This window comes from Agaricus bisporus (assembly GCF_000300575.1).
Source record: "Agaricus bisporus var. bisporus H97 unplaced genomic scaffold AGABI2scaffold_3, whole genome shotgun sequence".
NCBI lineage: Eukaryota > Fungi > Basidiomycota > Agaricomycetes > Agaricales > Agaricaceae > Agaricus > Agaricus bisporus.
Window position 1 is genome coordinate 1,109,788 of NW_006267366.1, and position 15,760 is coordinate 1,125,547.

Sequence of the window (15,760 nt, forward strand, 5' to 3'; positions counted from 1 at the left end):
CCAGCAGGGAACAACACACCGACGAGCGGCCAGAACAGGCACAAGCGCAGGCGCGGGCGGGAACCAGAAACGCTGCACGCCTCGAAACGGCGGCGGCGCAGAAGCAAGTCGGTGACGATGCCTGGCTCGCTCTACCCGCGCTCGCCGTCTCTCGAGCCAGCCACGCCCCAGCAGCGCGCTGTCAGATTCTCCCCCGTCCCAGGCCCCTCCAAAACCCCTTCGCCTGTCAAGACCGCCATCCAGAGATTTCGCGTCGATGCCGACCCCTCTATGCTCCTTCCCCACAGTCCCGCGTCCAGGACACCAGAATCTACCCTTTCCTCTAAAGCAAGGGGTAAGCGACGCGCCTTCGACGATGATTGACCTCTTCGAACCAGAACACTCGGGCGAATTGCGTGTCAGAGGCAAGGAGCGCGAACTTAAACAGGCACTGCAGCGTCAAATGGAGAAAGAAACCAGGCCAGATTAGACCAGAATTCTGCAGAAGAGGAAAGGGACAAAGACAAGGAGAGGATCCGTCAACTCGAACAAGAGATCCGTCTACTTAGAGACGAAGTGCGTTATCCTGTACGCGTCTTTTGCTAAATCTAACCCCCTGGTGTCCAGCTTTCCAAACGCCCTTCACTCAACGATTCAACCTCGTTTCCTCAGCCTCCAGCCCCGCCTCCACCACCCCCACCACCCCCGCTCCCTAACCAATCAATCCTCCGATTACCGGCTGATGCGGACGACGCCAGCATCCTCTTCACAGCCGCCAGGGCTTCACTAAAGCATCAACCTACTCCCAAAGAGAAGCCAATCAATCCCCCACATGTCTCTCGCCGCAAAGGTCAGCCAACTATTGGCGTTACTCCCGATAAGATGGCAGCGTTCCTGCATGAGATGAAGTCTGTGAGACTGAGAAAGACAGGCAGAGAGTTGGATTCCTCCAGTTCATTCTCCTCCGGCTCTGGGTTATCCTTTAATTCAACAAGAACGGATGAATCAACGAGTATTGGCGAAGATGTAAGCATCTTGCCTCGCAGTTTGACGGGTCCCATACCTTTTCGGCCGACTCATTCAACTTCTCGTACGGTAAATAAGCCCAAGAGACGTGATACTCTTGACATCCTCGACGTTAGATCGCGCCATAGTGGGTTCTTTAGAGCTGTTTCTTTTCAATGTCTAATTTCGTTGCAGGTCTATCTCATGACCGCGCGTTGTTGCCAGCGGCGCAGCTGGCTAACGAAATGCATCCACCAAACCAGCCCTCGTCTTCCACTTCATCTGCTTCACCTGTTGGGTTATTCTCGGGATCATCTTGCTCCTCAACCGAGCCAGCGACAAGCGACCAGGGTGCATCAGCCCCGCGCTTACCATCGTGGCACACTCAGATCAAAGAAACAGATCCTCCTATCCTTACACCATCATTATCCTCCGATGAGCCGGAGAAAGAAGACGAGCGTGATCAACCTCCGTCCACTCCACCCCAGGTTATCCCTTCGCGTAGCGTATACCGATTCCGCGGTACAGGTATACCAGTCACCCCGTTAGAACACTCCCGAAGTTCAAGAAGCCTGATATCAAGAAAAGTTCCTTTCCCACAGACCGAACCAGATTATGAGCAAGTCGAAGAAAATGCACCGGAGGATACCCAATCCGCCCACTATGAGGACAGCTTTGTACCGATACACCCTACCACCCCAGAAGATCCATCAGTCGCTCCTATAGAATCGACTGTTTTCAAAAGGCGTCTACCAGTGTCACCCCTTCCATCAAAATCTCCACGGAAACCACCACCTCCCAGCCGGCGTCGTTCGACCCCGCATCCCAAGAAACTTTCTTTGACCGACGACGACCACGCAGAACCGCTACCCATGCTGTCATTCTCAACTCCACCTGTTGCCGTCTCTACTCCCGGTTTCAATACCCATGCTTCTGCCAAACCGTTCTTGGATACACCCGATATTTTTGGTGAACCTCTCACTTCCCGTGGTCGTCTCCCGCCTTCACGAATACCAATTCGATCCTCCCGTCTCCGTTCGTCGTCCAGATCCAGATCCAGATCTATATCTTTATCCAATAAAACTCGGTCAGACGGACACCTCACTTTGGGCGAAGAGCTTTGGATTGCTCAACACTCAGATGAGGTGGGCGTAGGTGGAGGAACGAATGACGATGATGACGATGATGATATTCTAGCAGATGAAGTTTACGTGGGCTCAGGAACTAGGAATAAGAAACAGGGCTTTTTGGCCCATGGAGGTGCTGGTGGCATCCCTCTTTTCATGGAGGCAGATTTTGTAGAAAGGCCTGAAGAAGAACGTGAAAGAGGAAATGTACTATATCCCCAAAATTCCACCGCAGATAGTTAATATTTCTTGTTCCATCAGGCAGGATTCTCATGTTATGATTGGTATCTATCCTGTATATACTGTGTTGGATGGAGGCCTCTATATGAATATAACACCTTTTTTTCTTTTCTAGGATAGGGAGCAAACATCATTACAATGACTAATTATAGGTCCATTAAATACATGCTGAATAAGAGATGGAACAGACAACGTATGTACAACATCCGATACATGTATCAACATCTTAGCGATATCCATAATTTTCATAACTGGGAGGCGATGAAGGTGTCTGGTTAGACACCGAGGTCCGCACGGCAGCGTAGGGATCAGCATACTGCATCGTCCTACTCACACGAGGGCCAAGATCTGGCTCGGAAACGATGGGGACTCCAGGTGCAGTTCGAGCAGGTGATGCTGCGGCATACGAAGAGGTATAATTAGGCGATGCTGTGCCAAAACCACTGGGCGCAGGGTCAGAAAATGCGCCATATGCATCCATACTTGGGCGACTGGCTAATGGCTGGTTCCCATGCGGAGGAACATAGCCGGATGGTGACGGGGCGGAATATTGGTTTGCATCAGAGAAAGGATTGCCTTCGTGGGGGTCATATGCTGTTGAACCGTTGGGCATCGATTGTCGGACTGCAGGAATAGACGTGTAACCTTCCTCCTCTTCCTCTTCCTCCCCTTCCTCCACTTGCTGTGGTGGGACAAAAGGCGGATCACGTGGTCCTCCAAGCCTACCTGAGCGCCATTGAAAGACAAGGTAGACGAGGTACGCAGCCCAGAATCCTGTTATTTAGTAGTGAGTCGCGCAAAACCAGTTCGTACAAATTCAACCTTACCAAAGGTGAACCATAAGAATATCGATCCTGCTTTTTTGGTATTACACCAACCAGGCAGTCCCTGCTTAAAATCATCTCCTTTATCCGCGTTTGGGTCATTATCAGGATTCTTGCATCCCGGTTGAGTCCATGCAGAGATTGTGTCGATAAATCTAATAATGACTGTGAGCTGGGACTCTGAGAAAAAGCACGGAGAATGCTCACGCTATCAGCAAGCTGAAAGTTGTTCCTGTGCCCGTGAGAATGAACCCGACGCGAACCTCATTGAGGGCGCGAGCGAGCCGAACAAATTTGTCATATTTATCATAGACAACAGGCACGAAAAGCATGAAGGCGGACAACACCATACCCGCAATAGTCACAAACAGTGTAAATCCTGTTAGCCCGGCTGAGCAGTTCAAACACGCATGAATAACGCGTCTGTTTGACAACGGATGCAGACGTACATGGACCAACATCCCACTTGGCTTGAAAACTGGCCACACTTGCAAAACATGCCATGGCGAGGAAGTTGAAGAAGATTTGGGAGGCATGGCAGATCACAGCTGGTTTGGATACGATCATCTACAGAGGAAAACGTCAGCCGTCTGGGAGTTGTTGCAAATCTGGAAGTGTGGTGGCACCCATATCCACGCCGTAGTCAAGACAGGAATGAAAAGCAGGAAGGCTAGCTGGTATGAAGTGTCCCCCGCCATGCAAAGCACGGAAAGAACAACATAGAGAGATTACGTAAAGTATGCTGCGCTCAGCGAACTTCGAAGGTTGCCGTGTTCGAACGAATGAATGAGAATGACAAGAGAATATGTTGCACCACGACGTTCAGGGGTACGTTGGAAAAAAGCACTCACGTCGTCGCGCACGATGCCCATGGCGGGCGCGCTACCGATTCCACCAGACATGGATCTTCGTGGTTTGGAACGACCGGCAGGCACTACTTTCATAACCACATCGGATATTCGATCCAGTAGGGCCATGTTAGCGTAGATTGAAGTAAGCACTGGGGTGTGAAGAGTCGAGGTGTGGGCGAGAGAAGAAAAGGAGAAACGCAGGTGCTGCGGTGGTTTGTTGTTGGAGTCAAGTTTCACCAGGGGCAAGAGGTTTATCAGCACAGCCACTGTGTCACCAAAACATATTTGCTATGGTTTCCATGCTGCTACATTAACGTACGCAATCTGGTATAGTGTAAACGAGTGAAATGCAAGAAACGTGACAGCATCCAGAACATCAAATCTAATATAAAGAACAAGCCTGACGGCCCCGTACTAAAAGTAAAAAAACGTTGTATATCTGGTTATGAGAAAATAGAGCGAGATGCAAATGCAATGTCTTCCATGTGGCAATTCCACTCATCAATACCCTGGCCCTGTTGTGTATGCTGCTTGTGGACCAGGAGACGTTCGCCCGTATACTGCCTGCGGACCAGGAGATGCCCGTCCTCCATATGCCGCCTGCGGACCAGGGGAGGCTCTGCCTCCGTAAGCCACCTGCGGCGCAGGCGACGCCCTTCCATACATACCGCCGTGGAAATCAGGAGCAGGACTTGCCCGACCTGGTGCTCCACCCAGCTGTGTCATAGGATACGCTTCAGGTTGCCAATCTGAAGTTCCACTTTCAATGGTGCCGGGAACCGGACCACGATAGGGATCATAAAACCCGTGAGCCGGTGAAGGGTCGTCCCTATATGGCTGATTGGGATTGAGATGGGGCAAGGGAGGCACAGCATAGGGATCATGGGCACCCGAGCCAAAATCTGGCGTGGAGTAGTTGGAAGTAGACTCAATCCGTGACAAGTTTGCTTCTGAACCAGTGTCGATGCCAGCGCGGCCCACATTTTGAGCAGAGTTATTGATACCGTCATTTCCAGCGTGTGTGTTGAGTTCTGGCCATTTGATGGCTTCGTCTGGGCGGTCACATTGTGGGTAAATTTGGCCGGCACACATAGACAAACAGGGATGCTTACTGTCGTCAAAGTCGGAAAACCTCTTCCTAGTGAACTTCCAGACAAAGAAACCGATGATGCCGAGGACAGCAACGCCTGCAGCAACTGACATACCGATGATGGAGCCAGTGGACAAACCACTATCACTATCGTCGTCAGATGACTGACTTGTGGTAGCAGGCGCTGCGGAGCCGGTCGAAGTGTTCTCAACGGGTAATGTGGTGGTTATAATGACGTCTCCATCTGTGATAACACTGGTGGCAGGAGGGGATGCACCCGGTACGGGGGTGGTTTCTGGCGGAGGGGTAGTAGTTGTCTGTTGTTGCGACGTTGTCTGTTCTTGTGTCGTTGTCGGTGTTGTACTAGTGTTTTCTTGCGCGGTCGTTGTTTCTTGTGTGGTGGTGGTTGTCGGCGTGCTAACGGTGGCTTGGGTAGTAGTTGATGTTGACTCCGTAGCTGAGGTGGTAGCTGAGGTGGTTTTGTCCGTGGGCGTCGCGGGCGAGTCAGTGGGGGGGTCTAGTATGCCGCGAGGCGAGTCAGCAGAGGCAGCAGAGGCGAGTACGAGGAGGAGAAGGCATGGCCAAACGAGCGGAGGCTGGAGCTTCATGAAATAATTCAGCGGATATCAGGACTGAAGAGAGAAACAGAAAAAAGGCAAGCGACGAATAAATCAAAGCAAACAGAAGTGTGGCTGTGCGCCATACCAACCATCATCGAGACCATCCATAGCCAGCTGAGTAATCTACGCATGCAGGTGTTAAGTGGTATATTTCTGCTGTCATCCAGTTTTTTATATCTCGCTGAGATCCCGCCGCCACAAGCAGCAATCCTCTGTTTATGGCACTCGCTCGCGAAAACAGCATCGCTTTTCTCTCGGCATAACCATATTTGGACATTCATAATGGCCTTGAGCTATCATGTGGTGGCGACGAAGGTTCGATAGTCGAATTCTTCAACACCTGGCGAATAGCATACCAACAGCATCCCGAAGCACTGCGCAGCTGAAAAAAACGAGAATAATCCTGCAAGCTTGAGCCCTCAACTCTTCAGTTGCGCTCCGATGTTTCTCAAAGTACTGGAAGTATGCATTCGCCGTTACACATGCTACCTTCAGACTATAGATTTTGAAGAACAAAAAGAAAAATACATAGGCCTTCATGAGCAATGTGACTAGGTGTCATGCACGGTCAACAGCTTTCAGAGACACAGCTTTTGCCTTCGAATGGATCCTTGCTGCTAAACTATGGCATAAAAAGGTTTGAAGCTGGCGCAGAATGAGTGTATTCTATCCGCCCTGTCTTCCGTAAATGACGTCCAGTGACTCCTACATTTCAATCCCTGGATTGGACAACATGGACGAGAGCTTTGCTTGGAACCTAGCTCCCAGTTCTAGCCCTCTACCAGAATACTCTTTTGAATGTGCGCAACCCGAGTTACGATTCCTCCATTAATGCACCTGAGACTTTCAAAGATTTTTCCGCTGATTCCTCAAGCGGCCTTTCTACGCTGACTGCGCATGATCATGTTGCTAGCAAAGAGGATCCCTGTACCATTGGGAACTTTTGGGAGATACCTCGGAGTTCCCTTCCAGGCTATGCAACAGGTATTGTATCTCCTCACTTTCTGATTTTTCTGATCTAACCTCGCGTTCGAAGGTTTTCTAAATGGCTTACCTCTGATCGAAACCGTCGGTCCTGGTTCAATTAAGGATGAGCCTTTGTCTGCAATCTCCGACGGGAGTTCTAGTTCTATTAATAGCCCCGCTATCACCGATTGTTCTTCGCCTGAGAGAATTCATGGACAAAGTACTTGGAATCCTGTGTCCGTCGGTCCTCAACGCAAACGGTGTTTGAGCGATTGTGTTTCCTCTCCCGCAATTAATCAAACCCGAGGGCGTTCAGCAAGTGATGCATATTCCACATTTCAAACCTTTCCCGGGACTCTATACGACGGCTTTCAAGGTCCCTCGAGCTACTCCCCTATACCCCCGCCAGCTGGTCACTGTTATCAACCATACCCGACATGGTCTCGATCGCACTCCAACCCAGATTTTCCCACAGACTTGCCAGTCCAACAAAGTGCAGAATACGACTACTCTTCCATGGGTCTATATGACGGTGATAGACAAGGTAACTTTGTGCCATAATGAGATCTGTTCCAAAAATAACAAATAATGCCCCAAATAGGCTGCCTCTCCAGTGGAGATGTAATTGGCAATGGTCAAATGCCCATCACGAGCAGTCAGTTCAAAGCACAGGTTGCATCGCCGGCTGTTCAACAGGCAGCGTTGAAGAAGCGCAAGAACCCTGATGGAAAAGTATTTGGATGCGATATTTGTGGAGCACAGTTGACGACAAAACAGAATTTGAGCTGCAAGTAGCCGTTTGACTTGAATTCATGCCTGTGACTTACATAAGGTCATTTAACCAGATCACATCTCTGCTCATTTGGGCAAGCGTCCTTATGCTTGTTTTAAGTGCAACAGACTGTTTAACACTCCTCATGTCCGCAATCGACATGAGAACCGGTGTCGAAACCAAGTGGCGGCGCAGAATGTGACCTAGGGATTTCTCTATTGGACAGCACCTCTGCGGACCGTCCTATGCTTATTGTTTTTAATGTATCTTTCGGCATCACCCATTTGTTCTGCTTGTGTGTATTATTTACGTGCTCTCTTTGAACTTGTTAGGAATGGAATCTGTTTAGTAGTATCATCTCTGTCATACCGCCCCTTGCACAGCATAAACTGAAGCGCCGTTGGGCAGTGCTTCTATATTCACCCCTGCTCATAAATAAAAAAACGAAATATCCTCAAGGCTTGATGCACGTGTGGATGGAACTGATGCGCTCTCGTAGGGCTTCGTAAGTGACGTCTTTGGCCATTTTCAGAGTATCATCGACTTCAATACCATCAAATCTCTTGTTATGGATCCTGCTTCCGCCACAAAAAGTCTGTCTTTCCCAACATCTCTGGCTTACTTGCTGCTCCGAGTCATAAAATGACTATCAGCCTCGTGTATACCGCGCACTCTGCAGTAGCGCCTGTCCACTTTCGTCAAGCGTCCAAGCGCTCATGTCGCACCGCCCAGCCTCACCAGTTCTTTCGCTGATTCGCATGCTTGATGACCGGGGTCCACATTGACCACCTTCACTATGCAGCGTGTTCATCACAGCCCATTCTGGCTGTAAGTGGTATATAGAGCCTATATGCCCACATTGGTTGTTTTGTATTCTCTGTTAATTAATGCAGTACGCCAATTCCAGGTAATCCGATTCATGCCCTTTTCCTTATATCACCTTTCTAAAATTTTCTCCAGCAGGCAACGTGAATTCCGTACTGTAACGCCGCCCTTCCAAGGCTTCATCTCACCGCCAGCGATACCTTATGCTACTTTTCCGTCTAATCTGTTCTGTCAGTCATCGAGTGCGACACTTCAAACCGTCTCGGAAGAACAGCAACTATATCTCCCACTTACAACTTCAGTCTACGAGGGTCCCGACGCAATTTATGGAGCGATTCCTGCAGAACCATTTCCGGTCACCTCGACATCTTTTCAGAATGAGGTCCCTCAGCTTTCTTCCGACTGTCCCACACATAACGGAGTTTTTTTCCCTCCCATGGACTACTCAAGTTTTTTGGCTGATAATCAGCAATTAACACAGCAGTCCAACCTTGACTCCTGTCAGGGAGATGCAGTCGCTCACTACTGCATGGATGCTATTACCTTCAATAGCCAGCATGTTCCTGGGGCTTCCTTCCAAGGAATACCAGCGATGCAATGTCAGCGGGCAACAACCAATTCGTATACAATGCCCACTTCAGAAAACACATCCGTGTTCACAAAGCCGCAGCTTACGTCTGCTGCGAACCGAAAAGCTTCAGATGCTAGGCGAAGAAGAGCTGCTAAATATGTTTGTGAAATGTGCGGTGCTTGTTTGACTGCCAAGCACAACTTAATCAGTAAGCTTCTCTGTTAAGAGCTGTTTCTAGAATGGGGACTAAATTGCATTCGTTTGAACAGCTCACCAAAATGTCCATTTTGGACTTAAACCTTTCCGCTGCGAGATTTGCCAGAAAGGGTTCGCTGCAAAAGCAACATATCGCCGCCACACCAAGACAGTCCATCGTGACCAGATATAATTGTGGCACTTTTTTGCAATCTCATTTATCAGTGATCGGGGTTTATATCTTCAGTATGTTTGATTTATGTATGATTGTTCGCACTTGTATTACGGCTCTGTATATTGTCTAGCTTACCTATTGTTACTCGCTTAGAGGGCTCTCCTATTTTCTTTATTTCTTTTCTCGTTCTAGACTGGTCACGGTGTCTCTTTTACCAATATATTCTCACTTGGTCACATCAAATCACTGTTGCTCCGTTAATAATTTTACTTCCCTTGTCACTCTCAATATTGCCCTCGTAATTTCATGAACCCAGATGAAAGTTCGCAGCAGAACAGACACGAGATCCTTTCAGAAACTCTGGTTTCCGAGTTTAACCTCGAAATCGGATTACGCGAGAGGATGACCGAATTGCTTAATGCTCGAATTGCTTGGGCATCGTTATTGAGAGAGTCACTGGCGAAAAGTGCGTGGGCAGTCATTTACTCGCACGCGAGCTAATCTTCATTTCAGATCTTCCAACTCACATTGCTTCGTCCGAATCCTTCAGATATGCAGCTTTTGATTCCCTCAGAGCAGCCGAAAAGCCCTTTGAAAACTTGTCCAATCGCGAGAGTCCTGCACCACCAAATATCAGGCTACAAGAAGCCTTGCGTCATGCTCGCCCTCCTCCCAAACCTAAAGCCCTTCCCCGAAATTCAAAACCTACGTTTTTGTACACCAGAGCATCGGGGATGGGTAACGACGCTTCCTGTCTGCATATTCTGAAATGCCCCGTGTGTTTCAGAACAACCTTTACTTCGCTACAAGGTTTACTAAATCACGCCCGGATATCTCATACTCTAGAGTGGGGTACGCATGAGGAATGCATTCGTGCCTGCATGGTCGCCGATCCTGAACTCGACGTATCCGCTGGAACAGAAGTCGGCGTCGGCTATGGAGGGATTCTACCTGGTATTCGAACAATATTTGAGATGGCAGTAGGACCTTCTCAGTCTGGTGACCGGATGGGTCCTGAATTCGCTGTCGAAGGCAAGACAATCCGTGAGGTGGATTCTGACGGTTCGGCGTTCAGCCACCTTACCAGGACACTTGGCTTGCACGAAGACTCGTCGGCGCTTGCGCCTTTTCTGGGCAAGGAGCCGATTCGTAGGGGTATCAAAGCTCATCAACAAGATGAACTTGTCGATATCGACAGTCATGGCGAAGAAACTTCACGCCTCGATAATAGGTTCAAGAGTCGTTGGCGCCCACATTTTGCGCAGCGCAGCGTTGCAATTGATACACAGGGTCAGGTCGACACGGCTTCGAGCCACAGTCCTGTCGAAAATGATGATTTCGTTCAAGGCGTTGAGGCTGACAACACTCCAAGCGTAGACGACAAGTTGGCATATACATTACCGGCAACTATGACGACAAGATTTCACTTCACCACCCGCGTTGTTGTCACAGACCGCAGTCTGTGGATTGATTCCGGTATGTTACATTACACCTCGGGTATGCAAAGCTTGTGTTTACTTGTTACTGGGTCAAGATAAACCGTTTACCCATAAATGGATGCTGACTCTCCATTCTCCGTCATATGCAAGTTTTTCTCAACTTTTCGCGCTCGCTCCATGTCCAACTCTTTTTAGGCTCGTAATATTGCGACTGTTCTGCGAAGTATGAAGGTTACGCCAATATCGGCTGATGATAACGTGAGATGTCATCAACCTATGATCGACCGACCTCCGTACGCTGTTGTTGGCGTGGCGTCCCAACCGTTTCTTGCCAAAATCGATTTAACGTTCAATGATGTTGAAGGCGCGACCTTTGGCGAACAAACTTTTTCCATGGAACATTGGGTAGACGTGCGTGACTAATTTACATTAATATGCGCTGGTCCGACCGTTGATATCAAATTAGCTTGATCCACTCAAGTCTGCTGTAGCAGCGATCGGAATGGAACAGACCTGCGATATTGAACTGGACAAGAGAACTACAATCTTGCCTGTCGATACTGAAATCACATCAATAAACTTCAAGGCCCTCTGGAGCTCCGCAGATGAATCACTCGTGGAAAACAGAGAAACCAAGGAGTTTGTCAATAATAATCTTCCTCTTGGTCCGTTCAAATCTTTATCGCGTTCTGAAAGATGTTGATGCATACCTTAGCTTACGAAGAGATTTTGAAGGACCTACTTCCTCGTTTCCCTCTTACGCTTCCAGGTTAGTTGAATTGTTAGATCTCGATAGCTCCTCTAAATTTTCATCAGCGTCAAGGAAAAGGCGGGGCTTGAATCTGTCATACAAGCTAGTAACCTCCGCGCAGTTTTCGAACCTGGTTGAGGGTCGCAGGAAAGCTATCGAGGTGGGTTACCAGAAAGCAACAAATGCATGTACTGACCTTGTTTCAAGTGGGGCCGCATTCGTGCGCTCCGAGATGCCTACAATAAGGTCGTTGAAGAGAAACAGATACCCGACACCTTTACTCTGACGGCGGGTGACATATATACTTGGCTACGAGATGAAGGACACTTGCATCAGGGTGGTCAAGTCAAGTCAGAGGTTGCCCAGGTGATTTCATCTCAACCAAATGAAAACTCGCGCTGGTGTCCTTTTTGCGGGCTGGAAAACGCTTTGCACACACCCCTAGTTAAACCCGAAGAAAGTGGCACTAAGAATGAGATGGGTGGTAACATAAATTGTTGGCTGACAGTGCAAACTATGGGTGCTCTCAAACTTCGACCGGTCGATGTACACCGTCCGGCGTTTCCTGTTGCGCCACCTGTACTCCATGATCGTATTCAAGGATCTCAGGCGCCTCTCGATAGAGAGGCTCTAGTCCAATTTGCTGATCCCCACCTTGCGCTGGCGATCAGGCGTTTGATCGACCCACTCGGCCTATCGAGTTTTAAGGCTCGGTCGACAAGTATATCGCCTTTTCCTTTAGACAGCCTTGAACAAGGATCCGAGGGAATAGAAGCAACCTTGGCTCCATATTCTCTACTCGCACTGTGTTTGCGCCCGCTCATCAGGAGGATCATCCGGTCGGGTCTTGGTGTGGCCGAGCAACAGAAGAGCTTGCATGGGCGCGGATATCCGACAAAAACAAAGATCCAACACCGGGGATCCGACATCAGTCTCCTTACCCCGACGCACATCCTTACGGGGATAGGGGCTGGAGGGAGAGGAGGAGTCGTACAAGACAGAGATGATGTGGATGAGGCGATTCTTCTGTGCTTGTCGGAGCTAGGCACGGTTTTTGCTTCTCGTCGACATGGGAGCGATTTCCAGCGGGTCAAAGTGGAGGAGACATAGTCTTGCCAACGAGAGTCGCCGCTGTCATTGGAGTGTCGATCGAGGCGTCCGAGGAGCTGTGATGCATGTGGGTGATGGAGGAATGCACCCTGGCTGGGTGAGCAATGCCCGGCGGAACCCTGCAATCATGGCTGGATATGGGGAGATGTGGATCCGGGCTGTTGTATAGACTCGAGAAGATTGCGTAGGATGAGCTTCTTTGATACAATGACTCTATAAAAAGCTGGTTGCCCTCATTCGACGCCCATTCCATACTCTCTCCTCTCTCTCTCTCTCTTGCAATGCTTGTGTTCAAACTGTGTTTCTCTTCGCTCGCTCTTGTGTCTTTGGCTGGTCCAATGCTCACCGCCTATGCGTCGTCTCAGCACCACCACCACCACCTTTCTTCACGCATGACTCGCAACCGGCGGAACCTATGTCTGCCCCGTAAGCCATCCGCATCCCCAGAAGCAGTGGCAGTCAGTACGGAACATTCTCAAGTCGAACCTACACCAGTCCAGGCCTCTGTTTCATCTTCATTAGATTCGGTGCCAAGTTCTACAGACCAGCCTGATGTCGCGTCTTCTTCATATAACACACTGACTCCGTCAATTTCTTCCTTATACATACCCAATGGGATCAAAGCCGGTGTAGCAGGTGGCGATGCCTATACCATTTTACAAAATCACATTGGATGGTGGTATGATTGGTCTGCCAACCCACATAAACCTGGCAATCCGATCGCTGTACCCATGCTTTGGGGTACAGGCAAGGTGGATTCAACGGATGCGAAGCGGTTAGCTGATTTTAAGAAACTCTCGTCATCGTCGTCGTCCTCTCAACGTCCACAATTTGTACTTGGATATGAGGAACCGGATTGTACGAGTGGAGGTGGATCGAGTGGTGTGAGCGTTGAACAGGGTGTTGAAGAATGGGAGAATTTGATGGGGCCGTTGAAGAGAAAAGGAACCAAGATTGGAAGTCCATCCATGTGCAGTGAGTTATTTTTTCCCGTTAAAACGAACGAAATGAAAGTCATTCTAACACATTCTATGAATGATAGAACAAGCGGATGAAACGTGGCTCAAGGAGTTTTCGAAGAAAATATCGACGGCTTGGGATTTTACTGCGATTCATGTGAACAAGAATAATTTGGATGGAGTGAAGAAGGATATCGTACGTTGTCAAATTGATTCAACACTGGTCAGAAATTGAATTTCCTTGTGTAGGACCATTACTGGGCTACATATGGAAAACCAATCTGGGTAACTGAATTCGCCTGCGTGAACGGTGCGTGTTTTTTTTTCTTTACGTTTACTACGGTATTGACATGAAAACATAGACCACAACACGTTCCAGCCATGCACGAACCAACAACAAATCAATACTTTCATTCAACAAGCCGTGGATTATTTTGAACATGACAGCAGGGTGTACGCTTATGCGTTTAGCAATGGAGAAGGATTGGGCACTGTTTGGCCGATGATGCATGGTGGTAAATTCAGGTAAAGAGTTTTTCTACTTTTGCTCATGTGTGATTAACGTCTCTACAGTGAATCTGGCAAAGCTTATCTAGCTGCTATCAGCAAGTATCATTAAGTGCTCGAAACATCACAGAGCTGGACTCTGGTTACGTTTGTGATGTAGTGTGACTATGAGATTATATTTTGAACGGTCGTACGATTTCAATAAATGTAAGGGAAAATGCGGTAGCGAACAAGTTTCTTGTATTTGATCCAGTCATCGCCATACCTGTAGGCAGTATCAGAATCAGAATGGAAAAATTGAACAGTGGGACCGACTTTTTATGGCAGGCTTCATCATCGCGACGCTGGCGGTGCATGAGAAGAACGAGGAAATAGCAAACATAGAAATAGGTGATGGGGGTGTCAAAAAGCGTAGGAAGCGACCACGCAAAGGCCATGACAAGATCGCCACTGGATGATATATGAGATGAGGGACGTCGAGTCAACAGGTCAAGACTTACAGATAGTTGGGATGCTGGGAGAGGCCCCACCAGCCGGAAATGAGGAGTTTGGTACCGCGCTTGGTGTCCATATACTTGAGGTCTAGATGACGATGAGACTGAACGATCGCAAAAAAGATGGGCAACCTACTCTTCGGGTTCTTTCCATTCCTAAAGTCGTTCTTTTCGCCATTGGCGCCACGGAAGATCCAGTATCCAAAGAGGTTGACTGCGATGATACCAGCAGTACGGAGAGGACCCAGTTCTACAGGATGGAAAGCGAGGTAACGGGCCTGAAGACTATAGACAAAAGGCACCCAGGTCAAGTCTCCCACGGCGAGCATAAAGCCAAAACCATCGGTGGTGATGTCCATGGTGGTGAAGAGGGCGGGTTCATTGTAGAGGCCATCTGCAACATACCAGAACTGGAAAGCGAGGACGAGCCACATGGAGTCGGTGACGTTTTGGATACCACCACGGCGGACAGCCTGTTCGCAAGCCATGCTGATATTGATCAGGACCCAGAGGATGAGACCTGGGCGGAGCTCGTTGAAGGATTTGATATCAAGGGAGCCGATGGAGGGATTGAGCTGGCGTCCGATGAACCACTAGATTGTGTGTGAGATAAGCGAAAGAACGGGACAGTGGAAAGCATACATCATAGATGGGGTTGCCCGAGTTGCCTCCGAGGGCTAGAAGGGTACCTGAACGGAAGGAAGCGATGTAGCAAAGTGTGGCCTGGAAAGCGGCCATGGCGATAGACGCGGTCAAAAAACCGACCCATTTCTCGTATAAAATGGTGAACGCCTGGGGCCCAAAGTTGAAGATGATGCCTGATGTGATACCGAGTGCGAGGAGAAAGGTAGAGAAAGCTGGAAAGCAAAGTAAGTAGGAAATAAATAGATGAAAAAAGTCGTACCATTAATTTTATACCATTGGTGTCCACCGTTGCGGAGGGTGGTGCCCTTGACCCAGTCACCGGGAAGGATGGCCCAGGCAAGGATGCAAAAGACATACCATCCGAGGTAGATGAGGGCAGCGTCGGTATCCCAGAGGGAGAACCACCAGTCGCGGTCTGAGAGAGCAGTGACGACGCGGTCAGTGTCGACAGCGGGAAGACAGGCGTTGTTCTCGTTGCAGGCAAAGAAGAGAACGTAGGTGGTAGCGGGGGCGAGAAGAGAAACGGCGAGAGCACCGGGAGGACCGAGAAACTCGTATTGCGTTGTTGGTGGATTCATGCAGAGAGCCAGTCTGTCACACCGTGTGTCACAAGGG

General features: G+C 49.1%; 5 protein-coding genes across 5 annotated transcripts; 3 read left to right on the forward strand and 2 right to left on the reverse strand.

The window, feature by feature from the left end:
* Nucleotides 1–117: 117 nt before the first annotated feature.
* On the forward strand, nucleotides 118–2,354 carry AGABI2DRAFT_116187 (hypothetical protein; the record flags this gene model as incomplete). The annotated part of the gene is made up of 4 exons (XM_006459147.1): nucleotides 118–334; nucleotides 437–555; nucleotides 607–1,132; nucleotides 1,180–2,354. The coding sequence occupies 4 exons, from the start codon at nucleotides 118–120 to the stop codon at nucleotides 2,352–2,354; spliced, it is 2,037 nt and encodes a 678-aa protein (XP_006459210.1).
* Nucleotides 2,355–2,465: 111 nt separating this feature from the next.
* Nucleotides 2,466–5,789, reverse strand: AGABI2DRAFT_177223 (hypothetical protein). Its single transcript, XM_006459148.1, has 8 exons — nucleotides 5,139–5,789; nucleotides 4,535–5,078; nucleotides 4,346–4,440; nucleotides 4,027–4,292; nucleotides 3,625–3,742; nucleotides 3,383–3,566; nucleotides 3,179–3,330; nucleotides 2,466–3,125 (listed from the first exon to the last, which is right to left on the reverse strand). Exons 1-8 carry the CDS (start codon nucleotides 5,722–5,724, stop codon nucleotides 2,578–2,580), a joined length of 2,493 nt encoding a protein of 830 aa, XP_006459211.1. The 5' UTR covers nucleotides 5,725–5,789; the 3' UTR covers nucleotides 2,466–2,577.
* A 622-nt stretch (nucleotides 5,790–6,411) lies between these two features.
* On the forward strand, nucleotides 6,412–7,421 carry AGABI2DRAFT_191222 (hypothetical protein; the record flags this gene model as incomplete). The annotated part of the gene is made up of 4 exons (XM_006459149.1): nucleotides 6,412–6,536; nucleotides 6,589–6,720; nucleotides 6,773–7,246; nucleotides 7,304–7,421. Coding segments are annotated over exons 1-4 (834 nt in total), but the record flags the coding sequence as incomplete, so codon positions are not given.
* Nucleotides 7,422–10,955: 3,534 nt separating this feature from the next.
* AGABI2DRAFT_116191 (hypothetical protein) lies at nucleotides 10,956–12,540 on the forward strand (the record flags this gene model as incomplete). The annotated part of the gene is made up of 5 exons (XM_006459150.1): nucleotides 10,956–11,090; nucleotides 11,146–11,344; nucleotides 11,395–11,448; nucleotides 11,496–11,590; nucleotides 11,638–12,540. 5 exons carry the CDS (start codon nucleotides 10,956–10,958, stop codon nucleotides 12,538–12,540), a joined length of 1,386 nt encoding a protein of 461 aa, XP_006459213.1.
* Nucleotides 12,541–12,801: 261 nt separating this feature from the next.
* Nucleotides 12,802–15,738, reverse strand: AGABI2DRAFT_191223 (hypothetical protein). Its single transcript, XM_006459151.1, has 10 exons — nucleotides 15,405–15,738; nucleotides 15,143–15,357; nucleotides 14,637–15,093; nucleotides 14,507–14,588; nucleotides 14,322–14,456; nucleotides 14,071–14,271; nucleotides 13,862–14,022; nucleotides 13,749–13,809; nucleotides 13,583–13,695; nucleotides 12,802–13,515 (listed from the first exon to the last, which is right to left on the reverse strand). The coding sequence occupies exons 1-6, from the start codon at nucleotides 15,721–15,723 to the stop codon at nucleotides 14,205–14,207; spliced, it is 1,275 nt and encodes a 424-aa protein (XP_006459214.1). The 5' UTR covers nucleotides 15,724–15,738; the 3' UTR covers nucleotides 12,802–13,515; nucleotides 13,583–13,695; nucleotides 13,749–13,809; nucleotides 13,862–14,022; nucleotides 14,071–14,204.
* Nucleotides 15,739–15,760: the final 22 nt, after the last annotated feature.